This window comes from Apus apus, chromosome 10 (assembly GCF_020740795.1).
Source record: "Apus apus isolate bApuApu2 chromosome 10, bApuApu2.pri.cur, whole genome shotgun sequence".
Classification (NCBI taxonomy): domain Eukaryota; kingdom Metazoa; phylum Chordata; class Aves; order Apodiformes; family Apodidae; genus Apus; species Apus apus.
This window is the reverse complement of record NC_067291.1, coordinates 18638647-18658068: the sequence shown is the minus strand read 5'-3', so window position 1 is coordinate 18658068 and position 19422 is coordinate 18638647. Positions and strand designations below refer to the sequence as shown.

General features: G+C 53.2%; 1 protein-coding gene across 2 annotated transcripts in view; it reads left to right on the top strand.

The window, feature by feature from the left end:
* Positions 1-4817: 4817 nt before the first annotated feature.
* PCSK6 (proprotein convertase subtilisin/kexin type 6) overlaps positions 4818-19422 on the top strand; it is a 35738-nt gene continuing 21133 nt past the window's right edge. For both annotated transcript variants that reach the window (XM_051628586.1, XM_051628587.1), the window contains exons 1-6: positions 4818-5047; positions 10634-10738; positions 14743-14853; positions 15486-15629; positions 16242-16318; positions 17011-17099. In XM_051628586.1, the coding sequence (XP_051484546.1) occupies positions 4826-5047; positions 10634-10738; positions 14743-14853; positions 15486-15629; positions 16242-16318; positions 17011-17099 (748 nt within the window). In that variant the 5' untranslated portion in view covers positions 4818-4825. The remainder of the gene's footprint in view (positions 5048-10633; positions 10739-14742; positions 14854-15485; positions 15630-16241; positions 16319-17010; positions 17100-19422) is intronic.

Sequence of the window (19422 nt, the reverse complement as noted above, 5' to 3'; positions counted from 1 at the left end):
TCTCCATCACATTTGACATCACCCCTTCAGTCTGCAAACAGCTTAATCCAGATCTAGGAAGAAAAGGAAAAAGGTAGAGGCAAGATTTTTCCGTTGAGCATCCAGGACCTCCTGGGAATTCACCCAGGGGTTTCCCAGCCACAGAGCTGGTGGCTGCTGAGCGGTGGCAGTGGTGGTGGCACTGCCAGCACCTTTGTGCTGCTGTGACACATCAGCCATGGGGATGCTTCTCCACGGAGGCTCAAAATCTTATTTTCAGCTGGGAAGCTCCATGAGCTGCTCACTTGCATGCAGGATTTTACCATTAATATGACCAAAACGGAAGCATCTGGTCACTAGTGAGTCTGGGGCTATTTTAACACCTAAAAGAACAAGGAGAGAAAAAAAGAGATTGGTGCAAGCCAGGAATATAAATGCAAAAATATGAATTGCTCCTTCTCATTTACAAGTCCCTGGACAGGAGCAGTGATGGTGCTGAGAGCCCCGTGCTTTGCCATTGTCTCTGTGGCCATGTCTGCAGAGATGGCTACTACAGGAGGATGCTGGAGGCATCGGGCAGCCAGACTGGTTTGAAGGCTGGTGTTAATGAACTGGTGTTAATAGGATGGTGTTAATGGGCACCCTGATGGTGCGAGGTCAGGCTGGGCATTGCTGGAGTCATGCAGGGGCTGTTGCTGGACCCGGACAGGGTTTTTCCATGTGGACTTTCACTGGAGAGTGAAGAATCAAGCTGCAGAGCAACTCCCCAGTGCAGACAGATCGTTAACCACATCACTTTAATTATGCCAGTGCAAATTTCACTCATTTGGTTAAGCCTGGGAGCTACGAGAAGAGCTATTTCCAGGTGTACAGGTTTAATTACCTCCTGCCCTTCATTAACCATGGCAGGCAGCGCGTGGCTGGGGTTTGCTGGGCTGGGGCAGGTTTGCAGCCACCAGCCTTGGGATGGCCCTGCTCATGGCTCCGCATGTCCCCAGGCAACGCACACGGGTCAGATAAATGGGTTTTAACCTGATTTTTGCTGTAATCTCCACGTCAACAGGCCCTCAACATGCAAAGGATAAAACGCCAGCACCCGCAGCCTGTGGGGTTTCATTGCTGGGGGTCCAGCTGGCCCATGTCCCCAAGCTGAGTCGCTGCCCTGTCCCACCACCCCAGGGGCACCTCCGGGCTGTGTGTGTTTGCAAAATAATGGCTTTTGTTTGCTTAACTTCGTGCACTTCAGCACGCAGAGGCACAGCTCCTGCTGCCCTGCTCCCTCTGCCTGCCCCGGAGCCGCAGGCAGGGACGCGGTGACAGTCCCACTGCAGCCCAGCCCCAGCCCTGCCATCCCACCCTCGCAAAAAATAGCAGCTTTTGGGTGCTTTATTTGCACTTTCCTTTTTTGAACTTGCCTTAAAAAGACACAGAAGGGCTCGGTTTTCCAAGAACCAGGGTTTAAATGACATCTCTCTCCTGCTCATCCAGCTCCATCCTCCTGAAACCCTCCTCCTCTGTCTCATTGTCGTATGTAGAGATGTGCATAGTACGTGCTGGGATTTTAACTGTAATTCACAGATATAAAACTGCCAGGATTATTATAAATTTTATTCAGCAGGGTTTGGATGTTACTGGTTCAGCAGTGCCTCTTTCTGTGCTGTCTTTGCAGCAGCTTCTGTTTAGCCACTCAGCTTGCAAAATTTATTGCATGGCCAGTGCCTTGCAGTAATTCTCTGGGTTTTCAAATAATCCCAGGAAAAGAGTGAAAACAGAGCCTTAGTTTGCATTCATTGCAAAGCTTGTAGGGCCAAAGTCCGGTTTTCCTGACACCCCTGATAAATCCCATGGGCTGGGCCGGGAAAATTGCTATCCGGGATGTAAGGGGATACACTGAATTTTGAGATCGTGCCAGAGGGAGAGGGGATGGGAGGGTGCAGGGACTGGGGGCCACCAAAACACAGGTCCCAGTGTTGCAGTCAGTGCTGGGCCAAGGCTCTTGCCCCTGTTGTCCTACCCCAGGCTGAGCCAGGCTCTCTGGCAGGGCACAAGGACCAAGGCTGATACCTTGGGGTACATGGTCAATGTCCTCGGGATAGAAGGCTTGGCATGCAGGATGCTGCTGGGTTTTGTTGCCCATGCGGCCATTGCAGTAGGAAACAGTGCATGGATTTGGCCTGGAACTCCTGAAATTTGCCCATTTTTCATCACCTAATGCAGAGGCAATGGGTTTTGAATCCCCACCTCCTCCTTTCCCATCTTCACTCTTTGCCATTGGAAAGCTTTTCCCACCATTAAACCACAAACGCTCCCTGCAGCCAGAGCCCATTCATCCTTCTCCACTCCCCATGGTGATATTCCTTCTCTCCTTTGCAGCCCTTGCCAACAGCAGGCAGTCCCTGCAGACCTTCCCTGTGGATCCAAAAGGATGTTGTGAGACTGAAGGGATGGAGTTGGTCTCCTCCATTCCCACCTTTCCTCTGCCTTACCGTGTCTCTCCTGATGTGTGTCACACACGTCGCATGCACAGCACCTGCCAGCCCTCATCCATCTCCTGCACCTTAACCAATGGGAAACTTGAGGAAAAGCCCATAAACCAGATGGGAAATGAGGACTGGATTTGCACTGTGCTTGTACTAATGGCAACTATCTTTACTGCTAAATCAGAAGAAATGGCCACGCACAAACCCATCGCTCTGCCCGGGCCACGCATGGTTGGCCTTGTGAGGATGCCTAGGATGATGAGACCCAACACAAGCACATGGCTCCAGCATCCCCACACACGATGATGGATACCTGCAGAGATTTTCAGGAGCAACAGCTTCCAGCAGACACCGTGAGTCACCAAATTCCCCTTCTCTTATGGCAGTAAATTGTCCCATCCCTGGTGCTGGCACAATGGCCTCCATCTGCACACACAAACCCTCGAAACCCCCATTTTGGTGCTGTTTCTGACTGCATGGGATGAGCCTGCTGTTGGTGGGGGCTCACCTCTGTCTGCCCCTCTCCATGTATTTATGTATTTGCTGTGACTGGGACAGATCCACCCCAGCAGGGAGCTGCCTGAAGAATTTGTCTCCATGTAAATTTCTCTTGGTTTAATGTCGCTGAGCTGGGGGGACTTTCCTGTTACCTCGGGCTGTGTGACCATGATTTTCCCCTCTGGCTCTGGCTCCGGTCATGGGATGCAGGATGTGCTTGGTGCCCTCCTCTCCCCACCCCAGCTGCTGGCTTTTCTTTCCAGACACCCTTTTGCCCCGAGGCTGAGTCTAGGTGGATTTTCTAAGCTCTTTGGAGCTTGCAAATGTGTTTGCTTTCAGATGGATGCAGCTGATGCAGCCGCATTTTCCCATTCTGCATGTCAATACCCACCCCAAAGTAGGTGACTTCAAGGGGGTGGCTGCAAGGGCATCTTCTCAGTGTCCCAAATACTTTCCAAATCTATTCAGGGTCTGGAAGACTGACAACAACCACTCTAGGGATCACAGACACCCTGAAACCATCCCGACCAGAGCCTGTGGTTGCAGCTGCAGTACCCGGCAAGGGCCTTGTGAGCCTTGGGGGCTTCCCGGGGGCATTTCTGGAACTCTGGTGAGACGCGAGTGATGCTCCGAGCTGATGCCAGTGAAGCACCACTTCGTTCTGGGCAGCTCTCAGCTTTCTGCTGGCCTCTGCCCGCGCTGGCAGGGAGGGCTGTGGAACAGAGCATTATTGACCAGCTCCTGAGCCCGTCCTTTGTGTGTCCTGCCGCCTTCTCCCAAACAAAGCCTATTTTCTGATACGCCACGAGCTTTCTGCTGGCCCCCAAATGGTGACTGTGGGAGGCAAGGGCAGTGGTCCAGCCCCTCTACCCGTGCCCATGGCTTCCCATGGTACCCCTCCTGCCCACCATGGCTAAGCTTCCCTAGAGGGTCCTGCCCCTAAATCCTCCCCATCGGCAGCCCTTCCTGGCCTTTCTCCCTGAGCCCCTGAAGGTCTGGGTGAGCAGGAGGGAGGTCCGGGGGCATGGGGGCAGTGAGGGGGTGCAGGGGAAGTGTCCGGGGGATCTGGAGGCCAGTGCTGGAGGGATGGAGAGGGGAGGTGCAGTGGGAGATACCTGTGGGGGTAGTGCAGAGGGATGGGCGGTGGGAAGGATGCCTGGGGGGGATGCAGGAGTAATTGGGGGGGGGATGCAGGCAGGATGCCCAGCAGTCGGTGCCCGGGGACTGCAGGGGTGTGGGGGTGTCAGGTTGACTTCCCAGGGGGGTGCAGAGGGCTGCCCGGGGACCTGAGCCGCGGGATGTAGGAGGGGTTGGCTAAGGGTATGCAGGGGGGTGCAGGGTCTGTCCGGGAGGGGGCGGGGGGTCTGTTTAGGAGTTACAGGCGGATGCCCAGGGGGATGCGGGGACACGAAGGAGGATGCAAGGGGGTGCAGGGGCTGTCCGACGAGTAGCACCGGCGCACTCAGGAAGGATGTAGAGGGGTTCAGGGGGATATAGGAGGTTGTCCAGGATCATGCAGGGGAACGCAGGAGGTTTTCCAAGGACATGCCGGGAACGTGCAAGGAGTTGTCCGGAAAGCTGCACCGAGGCACACAGAGGGATGCAGGGCGGGTTTCCGGGGAGCAGTCCCGGGCACCCCGGAGGGCTAGAGGGGTGGCAGGAGGGATGACCGGGGTGGTGCCCGGGATCCGCCCCGTCCACCGGGCTCCCGTTTTCCCGGCGCTACCGCCCGGCCGGGCCCTCCCCCCTTCACCTCCTCCCACCTCTCCCCCACCCCCCTGGAGCATCCCCCCGCCCCCGCCGGGCTCGGGGCCGCTTTAAAAGGCGCAGCTCCCCGCTCCGCCCAGCTCGGCACCGCGGAGCGCACCATGCCCGCCGTAGTCGGCGCCGGCCAGGGGAGCGGGGCCGTGCCCCCTCGGCCGCCTGCCCGCCTCTGCCTGCTGGCCCTGGCCCTGGCGCTGAGCGGGCGCGGAGCCACGGCCGAGCCCTCCCGCACCCTCTACACCAACCACTGGGCCGTGCGGGTGCGGGGGGGCCCCGCCGAGGCCGCCCGCATCGCCGCTGCCTATGGGTACATCAGCCTGGGGCAGGTAAGGGGGCACCGAGAGCGGGAGATGAAGGGGGACTTGTACCGTGAGGCTACGGCGAGTCCCGGGGCCGCGGAGCTGTCGGGGATCTCGGGAGCGGAGAGATACGGGGGGATCCCGAGGAACTGCTAGGGGTCCCGGGAGCGAGAGCTGGGGGAGTTGCACTGGTAGCCTGCGGGGGGGGGTTCCGGGGAGCTGCCGGGGGTCCCGCGCCGGGGATCTCATGAGCAAAGAGGCACCAGGAATCCCGGGACCGAGGAGCTGCCGGGGTTCCCGCATTGTGGGTTCCGGGACACGGCAGCTGCCGGGGGTCCCGCGGAGCTGCGGGGTCTCCCGGGACCAGGGTGGTGCTGGGTGTCCCCTCAGAGGGGCCGCTCCAGTCGCCTGGAGCGATCGCGACAAGGACGATACAGCGATGCTGGGGAAAGCGCTTTGTCCCCGGCCCCGCAGAGCCCTCAGCCGCTCCCGGGGTGCCCTGGCCCCGCACAGCCCGCTCCCACACCGGCTGAGAGTTGCACAAGTGCCTCTCATCCCTGAAAGTTACATTTGTGGATTTAACAAACTTTGGACTCTCTGGCCCGGATTTATCGGAGATTTTGGGAACATGAAGAACTTTTCCTTTCAACCCTCGGCACCACACGGGTGCCTTAGAGGTGACTTGAATCGCGGCAATTCCTTTTCCTCTCCTTTTCTTCACGCTTTTTATAAACCCAGATGAGAGTTGGTGTCCTCGGAGTTTCTTCCGGACTTTATTGCTCCCGCACTGCCCGGCTGCTCAGCGCTTTCCTGGCTGGGTGGTACTTCAGGTTGTCTTCCTGCCCGAGGTGTCTCCTGGACTATAAATTACAGCCTTGCTTTATATCGCAACCCTGCTTTTAAGTATAATTAAAGTCACGGGGTGCTGCGTAAACAAGTTTACTGAATGGGAGACACTGTCTCCTGTGTTGGTGTCCATAACCTCCCATGGGAGATAACCCCTCGTGTCCCACCCTCCCTCCCCTGCCTGCCCTGCTCCCCTCCACCCCCACCAGGGAGAAAAATATTTTCTGTTAATCAAATGCCTCTATCCCAGGGCCGGGTGAATGCGGTAGTGCAACCCAAAGGGCTTTTTGGTGTTTATCCCTTTTCAGCCAGGGAATATCTTGATTGAAATTCCCACTCTCCCGATTTGCATCAGCCTAACGTCAGGTCTTGGTTTGGGGTTTTGCTGCGTCCGTGCCTGCAGGAGCATCTCTTCCTCCCCTCCCCTGCATCCTGGCGTTCCCAAGCTCTTCCCCTTGGTGCTGGACGTGTTTGGCCCATGGGCATGATGTGACCTCGCTGGAGCATCCCTCCCTCCTTCCCTGGGGCAGCCCCGGCACAGGCTGGAGAGCAAGGGAAATATTTCTGTGGTTGCATCAGGGTGTTCCTGGTTCCCGCCTTTCCTGTGGATACTGGGAGCTCCTGCACCGCTGGGGCTTCCCCAGCTGCTTGCAACGCCCTGTCCTGAGCTTCCACCCCCCAACTCCCTGGGCTTTACCCGCAGGAGTCTGTCCAGGGCCAAACTCCAAGGAACCACTTTTCTCTGAATGTGTGTGCTCGTGGGTGACGTTTGCTGTGTTGTGCTTGGGGTTCTTGGTGTGCTGAGATCCAGGAGGGGCCTGGATGTCCCCAGCTTCTCCTGCTGAGTCCTCTACTCATGGAGTAGTTCAGTCCCCAGCAAGACGTGACTTCCTGGGGGCCTGATCCTGTTCAAAACCTGCTGGAAAACCCAGCTGAGGGGCTGTCACCATGCTCTGGGGAGATATGCAGGTGAAGACAAGTGGTGGAGACCAACATGGTGAGGGAGAAGGAGAGATGACAATCAGAGTGACCCAGCTGGGTGTGAAGGAGGCTCAGCCCTGCCTTGGTGGCTGCTCACCTCTTTTCCTCTGAGATGTTAGCCTGGAGTCTCCTGGCCATGAAGGACATTGCTGGGGTTTGCACACACAGGTGTTAGCCCCATGTCCAAGCTGTCCCCATGTGTTCCTTTGCCCAGCCCATGCACTCTTAAACCCTCCTGGATCATGACAGAGTGACCTTTCCCTGGGGAAGTAATTTGTGTCAACATCTATTTAAGTGAAGCAAACATCTAAACAAAAGGAAAAGCTTTTACACCCGCAGACTCCTGCTTGTTCCTCTCTGCTGGTCTTTGTTCACTGCGTTGTGTCGGGGTGAGCTGGGACAGGCCCTGGCTGAGGGCTCTGCAGTGCTGGTGCCCAGGCAGTGCTTCCACCAGTGTCCCAGGGTGGTGACAAGCCTGTTTCTATAATGGTAACTGGATTTATACAATTTTTTCCTTGTGCAGTGTCCAGTTAAAAGTTTTGGGAGGACTTGTATGTTCTCAGTGGTCTCACATGCAGTGCAGGAGATGGACAGGATTTATTTGGGGCTGGAATTAGAGCTTTTCTGGATTCCTGTCATCTAGGGGGTGCTGGAGTAAAAATGTCTTCACAGCTCTAGGTTTGGTCCTTACTAGGCTGAATCCAGTTATGACCCTCTGAGAGCAACATTCCTGAAGGCTGGAAAGCTCTTTTCACCAGTGGGAAAGGGGATCAGAAGGTGGCCAAACCCCTTGTGATTGCACCTCTTTTCAACACTATTAAGGACCATATTTTTAGAGTTACTCCTGTTGGCAAGAACCTCTGGAGGGCTCTGGTCCAACCTCCCCAATGAACTTCAAGGTTGCACAGAGTGAGACTTGAAGCTCTCCAAGGACTGATATCCTTGGAGACCCACCACCTCCCCAGTCCCATCTGTTGCCACCCTACACAAAGAATTACTCTCTGCATACCCGGTTAGGATTTCTCCCCTTACAACTTGTTGCTTCTCATCCTTTCACCTTGCATCTCCACATCTCTCTAACCACCTGGGTTCCATCAGGGCCATGAGCAGCTCCTTCAGCTTCAAACTCTTCCCTGTTTGGCTTTGAAGCTCGCAACTGTTTGGTATTTTGGAAGCAGTCTCACTGGCCCTCAGCATGGTGACCATGGCATTACAGGGTGCAAAACACATTCATGTTGCTTCTGGCTTGCTCCACCAGCAGCCCTGCTCAGCTGGGCACCACCAGCCAGACCTTTGTCTGCCTCAGTTAACAGGGGAGAAGAAAACCACCTCATTTTTTTTGATGTATATGTTCAATTTGTCTAAAAAAAATTCTCAAGCTTCCTCTGAAACTTCAGCCCAAAACTGTGAGTCAATTGGGAAAATTAAAATTGATCCTGATGGAAATGAGAACCTTCCCTGCACAGTCTTGATAGGAGTTAAATGTCCACAAAAATGAAGGTTGATAGTTGTTAATGTGTTTGGGGAGGGAACAAGTGTGTCTGGAGCTGCTTGGCATGGTCTCCTGGGCTTCGGGTGGGTGGGTTTTATAACTGACAACCTGGGCTGTCTCCTCTGTGGTGGAGCTGGGACCTTTCAGCGTGGGCAGCTGTCTTCTGGCTGGTCAGGAGCTCATGGCTGTGCTTGCTTGTCTAGGCAGAAAGCATCAGCTTCATTCTGCTATGTGCCTCTTGGGGTGCTCCTCTGGGTTTTCCAGTGTCCCCATTGCTCTGGCCACAGGGCTGTGGGCTTGTGCTGTATGCAGGAGAAACCCCAACTCTCTTGGGCATCTCTCATCCCCAGAGGTTGCATTGCAGAGCCCTCACTGAGCTGATGGAGCTCAAGGAGTAGAGCAAATGCTTTTCCATGTAAAAAATTGGAGTTTTGACATTTTTCTCCATAGAATACCTTAGGTGGGATGGGGTCTCTGGAGGTCGCCAGCCTCTGCTCAGAGAGGGGCTGGCTCCCAGCATAAGAAGGATTTCTTTATTTTTCCTTCCATGAATCCTAGAAGGATAAAGAATCTGAGGCACAGGGTGCTTTTCCTGCTGCTCTCACTGTGTATCCCCAGAACCTGGGAGGGGGTTGTCTCCATCCTCATCCTTTTGCTGATTTGCAGCACACAGTAATTTCATGTTTATTTCCAAAAAGCCCCATGCCTGCTCTGGTGGGGAGCAGAAGGGCTTTAGCTGATGCTTGTTTGGTTTGGGATTTCCAGGCAGAGTGAGCAAGAGGCAAGGTGGCCTCATACAAGGTTTCCCTAAAATAGGGGGAGGTTGGAGCACCCTCCTTCCCCTTCTGAAGTACGAGTGGATTTGAGGAATGGATTTCAAAAGCCAAATGTCGATTGTGGTGAAGAATCACTTTTCATGTAGATGTTAAAGAAAATGCACAGCTGTAATGCAAAGAAAAAGGCAGTGGGGGGGCAGGTTCAATGAACTTGAGTGGAAACAAATGACAAGAATCAACCCTAACGGCAGGAAGGTCGTGGAAATAACGTTCTGGCATGAAAGGCAGAGCAAAGCTAATTAAATATTTAATGCTCGTAAAAGGCACCGGCACATCTCAAGGTATTAAGTGTGATAAAGATGTAAGTAGTTGGCATCTGCTTTGGCATCTGGCTGGACAAACCTGTTTGCTGCCCCCTGTCCCGTTGCAGCCAGCCCTGGTCTAGCCTCAGGGATGTTGCCCTGGCCCCTGGGTCACATGTGGCCTCAGGAATGTCACCCCCAGGAATGTCACTCCAGCTCCTGGGTTGCCACAGGCTCCCTGCAGCATTTGGCTCCTGGCCATGGGGCAGGTTTTTTGGGGAAAGATAAAGCAACCTCGGGAAATAGGGAATTTATAGCAGAGATTCAGTTTGAACCCAGACTGTGTGACCTGGGAGCTGCAGGCTGTTGCATAGTCCTGAGACTTTGCCTGTGCTTTTGGGATGGAAAAAGAGGAGTTGCAGCATCTCCAGCTGCGGGGATCAGAGGGCTGGAGGCAGCAGAGCCCCCTGGGGCTTGGCAGGGTGGCATGGCCAGCAGGGTGGCTTCCTGCAAACACTTCAGCTCTGTGCAAGAAAAAAGAAAAAGGGCATAAACTTTTAAAAGTGTGGGGCTTCCCCAAGCTGCCAGGAGCCAGTGGGGCTGCCTTTTCCAGCTCCCCTTCACTCCCAGACTGCACTCGGTGCTGGAGGGAGAAGCCAGGCTGGGGCTGTTACACCTCCTTTGGGGGAGGGATGGATGGTTTGTTCGCAGTTATTTTTCATTTTGACTCTTCTTGCTGCTATCCCTGACTCCAGGCTAAGCACTTTTATATCCTCTGCTTCCCAGGAGCATCCCAGGGCTAACAGGGATCTCACTCCCCTCTCCTTATGGGGCTGTTCTCACTGCCGGGGCGAAGCCGAAGCGTCGGGTGGGGAAAAGCAGCAGGATGAGGCACAGCTCCCTCGGCTCCGCCGCAGCTGCTGAGCTCATTTTTGAGCTCATTAGTTCTGCTTGGGAGCTGATGGAAGGCAGTTTGTAAAGATGCATTTAATGGGTGAAAAGTCATCAAAAGATGTTTTCCAAGCTCCGTTGTGCCGGTGCAGTGTCCAGCCACCAGCGCTGTTTGCCACAGTGGTGAGTGCCAGCATCCTGTGTCCTCTCGTCACACCTTTGTGTGAGAGAGGCATTTGGGGTGCAGGATGCTGCCAGCACTGAGGTGGGGGGAAACCACAGGAAAACTTCATTTTAAAACCCAAAAACCTCTCTTTTTTTGCAGATTGGGAGCTTAGAAAACTACTACCACTTCCACCACAGCAAGACGTTTAAGCGCTCGACGCTGAGCAGCCGAGGACCGCACAACTTCCTCCGCATGGACCCCAAGGTATGGGGCTGGGCAGGTGGGGGTCCCCCAGCCTCCATGGGGGAGTCCCTGCTTCCCCCTGGAGGGACCTGTTGGGCTTGGTGTGGGTCAAGCATGAGCACAAGCATCGTGACCTGTTCCCCTGGACCTGCAGCCCTGTGACTCACTGGACACAGGGACGTTGATCGGTGATAAAATCCTTCGAAGTGACTAAACACTAACATCTGCTGAAAGCCAGGAGGAAGAAAAAGGGGGGGAAAAAGAAAAAGCTTTCCAGGATAGAAAGGCTGTTGCATGCTTGGGGTGTTGATCCAGTTGCCACAACACTTGCTGCCTCAATGGTTGCTATGTGTGAAATCCTTGGCAATAGCTTTGCATTGCTTTTTCCTAGAGCAAGCATCCAAAGGGATTTTCAGCTCAGCTGAATTGAAAAGTCACGGAGAGGGAGGAGGGAAAGAAGGGAAGAAGGGACAGCAGGGACCTGGGGGAGCTGGGCTTGGGGTGGCAGGGAAGGGATGTGGTTCTGCTTGGCTTTTCTCCTCTCTCAGCTCCACCTGTGCCCAGCAAGATGCTGCTCTTCAGATCAGGGAAAGGGTGAATGATTGGGAAGGGGCTAGATTTTGTGGGAAAGGGGGAAAATAATGCACAAAAAGCTATTGTGGTGATGGTACCTATGCTGCTGTGACCTGCTGGTGCTTGTGCCACTCCCTGCCACCCTAGGGATGCTTTTTCCCAACACATTTCCAACCCACTCAGCAGAACACATCCCGTCTGCGTCTCTCCAGCCAGCTTTCCAGGGAGACTTGCTGTTCAGTATTTGGACAGGGTCTGGGAGAACATTTGAGGCACATGAATGAAAACCTCAGCAAAGGGCATATGGGTGCCCTGGACGTGTGCTGGGCTCTAATTTAAAGCTGTTCACAATTGAAATGTCTCAATTTAAATGTCTAGTTACAGTGAAAAACAAATCAATTGCCTTTTTGTCTTGTTAACATTTACATCACCTTGTTCTGCTGACTGCAAGCTACAGCAATTAGCTCCTGTTGTCCTAATCGTTTGTTATCACTTACAACTTGGAGTTCAAGACCTCTTGGCATGACTTCTCTCCTCTGCACATTTGCAAATCATTTTGGAGATGTCTTGTCATTTGGAGGCACCCGCTTGGCACCTGGGATGCAGGAAAACATCAGCACAGGAAAACATCACCAGGAGGCAGGAGGGAACACAAGATGGAATAGGAAATCTTGCAGCAATCCTGAAGAACCAGCAAATCCAATCATTTGCAGATGTTGGGTGGTTCCTGCCTTCCAGGGACTATTGTTTCTAGCACTGTTATTTATCAGTTTGCTCTGGGGGATGGTGGCAGGAGGGCCAGGTCCTGGCAAGAGAACTGTGGCCAAGCCCTTTATCCCAAGGGTGCGGGTGGCTGGGGAAGGGGAGACCCAGGGTTCTGGTCCCTGTTGGACAGGGCTCTGAGCAATGTGATCTGGTTGGAGATGTCCCTGCTCACTGCAGGGGGATTGGACTAGGTGACCTTTAAAGGTTCCTTCCCACTCAAACCACAGATTGCTTTCAGGGTCCTTTGATGCCACTCAGGGTCACCTTCTTATTCCTAATTAGGGTTTGCAGGGATAGAGCTGGGACTCCATTGGGCTCAGGACTGTGTTGTAACAGTTTTGACCATTTCTAAGAACAAAAAAGACTTTTTAAAAAAAAGTTTCTGAGAAGCTTTTTCCTCTACCCTGGATGAGGGATGGAAGTTGATCTGAGTTTCACAAGCCACAGGAATTGTTGCAGGGATGCCCGGGGCTCCTTCTTGCTCGCTTGTTGTTTTCTCATGCCAGCGGCACGGATTTAGCAAACCTCCCATGAAATCAGTGCCCTTAAACTGCTGATTTCTCTGCATCCATGCAAGACTTCTCCATTGATCCCTGGTCTTGCAGTGCTGGAGTTGATCAGGAGCAGCTTTAAGATGAAGAAGTCCGCATGAGGCACCGCAGATCCTGGCAAAACCCTGTGAAATCCCACATCTTCCTGTCATTCCTGCATCCAGCAAAGCCACAGGGAGTGGTGATAGCTGTGGCTTGGGCTGTGTCATCATGGGTGACAAGAAGTGCTGCTTTAAAGCTGGGTAATTAGGCCATATCCTCTATTTTTAATTTTTTTTTTTTTTAAACTAGACCATGAAGTTGCATTTTTTGCTTCCAATTCTTAAATCCACCATGGTATAAGCAAAGCAGTGTGCTGTCTTCAGCAAAGGCAGCATGGAAACTCATTTTTCTATGAGATACAGGTATGCTTTTCCTTTCAGCAGGTTTTGTTTCTTTTAAAATATAGACATTTAACACCCAAGCCCTAGGCTGGAAGCTGCCAGGTTTCTGGTCCAGACAGCTCCCCATCCACCTCCAGTGCTGGGCATCAGAGTCAGGAAGTGGAAACCATGTGAGAGGAGCTCAGATCAGCCACCAGTTTACACATAAAGTCACAAGAACATAGATGTCCCCATGAGCAGCTCTGTCCTTTCCAAAAGACCCTGAGCTATTGGGAAGGAAGTGTCTGGTGAGGAGGGATATGACATGGAGCCCTCCCAGCTCATCGGCTGCTGCCATAAAGCTTTGGTCTAGAAATTGTTTTTATAACTTTTTATTCAACCTGGTTTTTATCTCCCTGCTGAAGGCAGGAAAGCCCTTTTGTGTGGGCAATAAAGGGTCTGGGCAGTGAAATGTTCACCAGGGGTGGGATGTGGCTGCTCCCAGGCAGGCACCTTTGGCAGCTCCTGCCACAGTGGCGTGGGCAAACACCAGTGTTTCCCAATCCCGGCCTTTTCCGGCTCATTTCCCATTTGATCTCTTCATGTGTCATGCTCTGATGAAAAACAAACAAATGTCAGAGCAGTCAGCCCTGAGGCCACCTTGCCCGCAGCTGGTGCCAAAAGCACCTCCCTGGAGCCAACTGCATTGTCCCGAGACCTGCCATGGCTGTGTGTGGTTGCCCAATATTTTTGGGAAACGTGTTGTGCTTTGGGGAAACACTCCGCCCCCCCCCCCCCCAATTTTATTGTTTTATCAGGACTTGGAAGGATGAGCAGCCCTGGAGCTGGGTGGTGAGGTCTCAGGGCTCAGCTGCTGCTGCCTCCTGACCAGAGGAGAAGGACCAGCCCCCTAAATGAAGTCAAGCACCTGAGTCTTTCCAATATTCTGCCTAAACACTTAAATGTGTGGTTTGTGTCTGGCAGGACTTCAGTTCATGCTTTGCTAAGGCAGGGGTTGGTTTAGGCATGTGCTTGGAGGCCATGTTATTTGTGCTCAAGGGTTTTGCTGGACTGGGAGAGGAATCTGGGCCCTGGCTCACAGGCCACAAAGAGCTGAGCTTTGCCTAGTCCATCTGTCTATCCGTCCTTAATTTCCTTCAAATAGCACTGTTGTCTCCACGGCAGCCCTTCCAAAGGAGCCAGGAAGGGTTGCTGGAGTGTGGGGTGGTGATGTGGGCGCTGGGAGGATGTACCTCAAATCTTGAATTCAGTTTTGAGCCCCTTGTGACAAGAAGAACATTCAGGAGCTGGAGCATGTCCAGAAAAGGGCAACAGAGCTGGGGAAGGGTCTGGAGCACAGGTCTCATGAGGAGCAGCAGTGGTAAGATGAGGAAAGGGGCTCATATTGTGCCAGGGCACATTTAGATTGGATTTTAGAAACCATTTCTTTCCCCAAAGGGTTGTCAGGCCCTGGCACACGCTGCCCAGGATAGTGGTGGAGTCACCATCCCTGGAGAGAATTCAAAGCCATGTAGATGTGGAGCTGAGGGACATGCTTTAGTGGTGGCCTTGGCAGTGCTGGGTTACTTGTTGGACTTGATGATCTCAAAGGTGTTTTCCAACTAAAACAATTCTATAGGATGCTGGGATGGGTCTAAGCTGCAGTTTGCATTGCTTCTGCATTGCTCCTGCATCCCGTTTTGGTGGGCGATGCCTGTGGTCCATGCCGGGCTCTGTGCCTGTGGGTGATGCTGACCCCCAGCTCTCGTTGCAGGTGGACTGGCTGCAGCAGCAGGAGGTGAAGCGGCGGGTGAAGAGGCAGGCCCGAGGTGAGCCACACGCCCTGCCCTTCAACGACCCCGTGTGGCCCAACATGTGGTACCTGGTGGGTATCTCCCCTCTGCCGCCCCGCGAGGAACCCGCCGCTCCGGGCAGGGGGGTCGATTTATTTTTAACCCAACGCGTCATCAGTCCTTGCTCAGCCTGGCCAGTAATGAAACACCTGAATATCAACAAATGTGTTTGGCAGTAGGATTTAAAAATGGTAAATTAATACCCAGCAGAGTCTGGTTTGAAGTGTTTCACCATCACGAGCAGCTCCTCATTCCAGGCTGCACAGTAGAGGCTTGGGAGCACTGTGGCTGCAGCGCCTGTGCCTTTTGCCCTCCCAAGAGCTGCAGCCATCTCTTTGCCCTGTCATTGTTCTCCCTCCTGCTGCATCGATCTGGGCATGACAGGGAAATTCATTGAAAATTAAGCACAGAAAGGAAACGAGGGCTTCAAAACCCAACGAGCCCGCAGCGTTTGGAAGGGGAGAGGAAAAGAGTGATAGGGAGATAGTGCTGCCTGGATTAACTGCTGCTGGATGGCTTTGATCAATGGAGTGGAGTTCTAACAAACCTATGAGTTATATGGCAGGGGATGGGATGTAAATGTATTTTTCTGGTTGATTAAATGGGCTCCCAGCCTGGCTGCTGGCTTAGCTGGGCTGAAATGGGGTTTCTCCCCTCCCTGTAGCACTGCAGCAATAAAAGCAGTCGCTGCAGGTCAGAGATGAACGTCCTGGCAGCCTGGCAGAGGGGCTACAGCGGCAGGAACGTGGTGGTCACCATCCTTGATGACGGCATAGAAAGAAACCACCCTGACCTCCTGCAAAACTATGTGAGCTGGGGGATGGGTGGGCTGGGGGTGGATGGGCTGGGGCTGGTCCTCACAGTGCATCGGTTTATGGAGAATAAACCAGTGTATAAACACAGCTTAACTCTGTGCATTGGCAGATTAGAAGAAAACATCTTATTTTTAAACAAACTCTAGATGTTTTTAAGAAGGAAATGAGTTTTTTAGACAAGAGGGTTTGGGGGGAAACTCCCTTTGCAGCTGCCTGGGAAGTGGCCACCTCCCTCCAGCTCGCCAGGGCAGAGCCAAAAACCTGCAGGAACCCGCTGAGCCCCTACTCAAAACCCCAGTAGCAGTAGTGGAGAGGGGGTGGGGACAGACCCAGCAGGATTTGGGATTCAGAGGAGCTGTCCCCACGGTAGTTGGATGTTTCCCTTGGGAATCATTCTGAGCTGCAGCCCAAAACTATTTATCCTGAGCAAATAATAAACAAAATCCTGAGTCAGAAAAATAAGGGGGAAATGGTATTTTCTGCCTGGTTCAGCTCCATCGGCCACCAGGCTGGCTGCGGGGGGAGCAGGACCATGCTGCTGCTGAGGCCACTTTGTCCCTCACGGTGCTGGTGACTCAAACCTAACATCTGCCACATGTTTTCAGGACCCTCTCGCCAGCTATGACGTCAATGGAAACGACCACGACCCGACTCCGCGCTACGATGCCAGCAACGAGAATAAGTACGTGATGCCAATTGCCATGGGGCTGGGGTGCATGGGGGTCCCTGGGACTGGGGGTCCCCCCCCGGGGTGTCTTCCAGCTCTTCTCCCCCATCCCCACCACTGCAGAGTATGCTACTGGATGGGCTTTGCACAGAGTCATTGGATTTGATGCAAATCCAGCCCGTGACAACCAGGATAATTGCTAATGAACCTATGGAATAACAGCACCGGGGGTGTCTTTGCCATGGTGGGGGACTAAACTACTTGAGTCAGGCTGGGCAGCTTAGATGCCACGACTTGGACACTTTCTGGACTTCAGTGAAATTGGGGCAGGTATGTGGTGGCATGTGTGTAAAGGAAACGGGAGTGAGAAGAGCAGGTTGCATCTCTGTGCAAAAAGCCAAGAGCAAGTTGTGTTTAGGGGTAAGATGCAAAGAACAAATTGAGTTTAGGTGCAAGACACAACTAATCAATTGCATCTAAGCTCAAGATGCAAAAAGCAGACTGCATTTAGCTGCAAGATGCAAAGAGCTTTTCTGCATTGGTTTCCTCTACCCCCTCCCGCTCATGCTCTGGGTTTTGGATAAGGACTCTGCAGCTCTTGGGGCTCTTTCTTCCACTGCTCCTGCCTCAAGGCTGGTTTCTGGGTGGGGGTGGCTGGAGGGGTCCTTCCCCACGGGACACCAGCTGACAGGGGGTTCTCTTTGCAGACATGGCACTCGCTGCGCGGGGGAGGTGGCAGCGGCCGCCAACAACTCGTACTGCATCGTGGGCATCGCCTACAACGCCCGCATCGGAGGTGAGTCTGGTGCCTGCCCCACCAGTCCCCAGCCCTTCACCAGCCCCAGGGGCCACGCCGCCCTGCCCACACTGATGGACTCCCTGGGTGGGTGGTGGGATGGTTCTCCCAAAGATATTGCCAGGAGTCTCCCCCTTGGTGCCCCTGGCTGTAGGGAGCCCAGGAGGGAGGATGGGTGATAAAAGGTACACCAGGGGAATCCAGCTCTGTGTGTTTTGGGGTGGGAAGTTTCTGCTTGGGCTATATCTGTACGGTGAAGATGCATGTGAGTGGACATGGTCCCCAAAAGCCCATGGCTGCTCTTGGGGCGGGGGGACTGTACTTTTTGAGGTGGCCATATTTGCTGTGGTTGGTGGTGCTGGTTTAGCTTCTGAGCTGACATCCATTGTTTGTGAGGTTAATTGTCTGCAGATGAGCTTCTTGGAGGTGGAGGGGGTCTTGGAGGACCCCAAAAATACCCAAGGAGGTGGGGGTCCAGGGCTGCATACTGTGGGGGGACCTTTGCATGATCTCTCAAATGACACAATGTGTGTGAAGCAAATGAATCGTTATCACCAAATTGGATCCTGCTAGTAATTAGCATCATAGAGCTCATTTCCATTAGCTTAACTGGGGTTGGAGGCTGGTACAGCACTGCCAGGGAGATGGGGGTGTTGGGGGTGTAGAAGCTTGTCACCCCATCCATGTGGCCCATGGGACTGTGTAAGGCACAAATGCCTGGAGCTGTACCCCTCTGACCACCCCATGCTGGGACCACAGGTCCAAGCACCCATGGGTGAACTCAGGGCTTGACTCCTTCTATTGGCATCTTCATCCTGTCTGTGCAAGAAGCAGCTTTTGTTAGGGTTGGGTCTGCATGGGAGTGGTGCCAAGGGCCATCAGCACTTCCCTGTGCCAGGAAAAGTCCCTGAGGGAATAGATAACCCTAGGGAGGGTGAATGGGAGAATGACAGGGGCTCTAAAGGCTGTGGCTTGTCCTCCTATCCCATCTTCTGTCCTCCTGACACATGGGATGGTTTCTTGCCTCTAAACCCAGCTCCAAGGACACACCAAGCAGCAGCAGAGCAAGACAAAGCTCCCAGGGGGGTATAAGGCTGTTTTGCATCCTGCAGGATCAGGTCATTGCCTTCAAGCTCCATTTGAAGCCCATATCTCTGCAGCAGCCATGGGGACGATCGTCACTTGCACTTGTATACTTGATAGTGGCTCCCATTTGAATTTGCTTCCCTTAGAAGTGCCTTGTCACGTGCTGGGGAGACACCAAGGCAGAGGGTCCAGGCTATGGGCTTCCCACAGTGGGAACAGGAAAAGGGGAAAAGTCAAGTCCGTAGCCTTATCAAGTTTTGGATCGTGGAGGAGAACATGCTATAGCTGCAGTGAGAGTGATTTTTAGATGGATTACACAAATAAAGCAGCGATTAATGAGCACAACTTGTTGGGGAAAGCTATTTGTCACACTTGGAGAGCCACCATCTAATTTTACTGGCTGCTCTTCAGCGCTCTTGCGTTGCTTTTCATTTGCTCCAGGAAAAAATACATTGCTGCTCGAGAAACAAAATGGGCTCCTGCCATCCCTCCTCCTCCTCCTTTCCCCTCTCCTCTAGTGCTCACTCTGAAGGCTGGTATTGCTCCCTGTGTGCCAAAGAGCTCATTTATTTTGGAGCATCCTTCCCTGCTCGCTCCTGCTCCCTGTTGTTTAACTGTGGAGGGGTTCCTGCATCATGGGTTGACTATGGCTTTGGGCTGACTCTGGGCTGTTTTGGCCTGACTTTGAGCTCACTGGTGAGCATTTAGCCAGCACAAAGCCCCATCCCTCAGCTGGTTTTGCTTGCCATGCTGCAGCCGAGTGCGGCTCTGACACCAGGCTCGGCTTTTTGCTCCTTCTCCTCATGTTTTCTTGCTAACATGGCAAAGAAGTTTTTGGGAACTGTTCTGTTCCCTCATTTTACATTTCTAAGCTTGTTTTTGACAGTGTCAAAAAGATATATTTGAGTTGACTGGTGTCCAGAGCCCAGCTGCAGCTGCAGTGACATCTGCCTGCATTTGTTTGCTTTAAGAGAAAATACATTTGGAAAAGGAAATGCATTTTTATTAACTGGGCTCTTCCTGGTCAGGAAAATATGGTGCTGAAATTTCCAGCAACTTTCCCATGAGAGCTGTTTCTGGGCAGCTCCTTGGGATGCCAGCAGCCTCTGCCTGCTGTACAGAGGGGACAATCCAGCAGGGAAAGGGTAATCGGTGTTGGGAAGGTTGTAACCCTGGTATTGCAGCAGTTTGAGGCTGGGGATGTGCAGCTTTTGGGGTGAGAGCTGGTGGGTTCTGC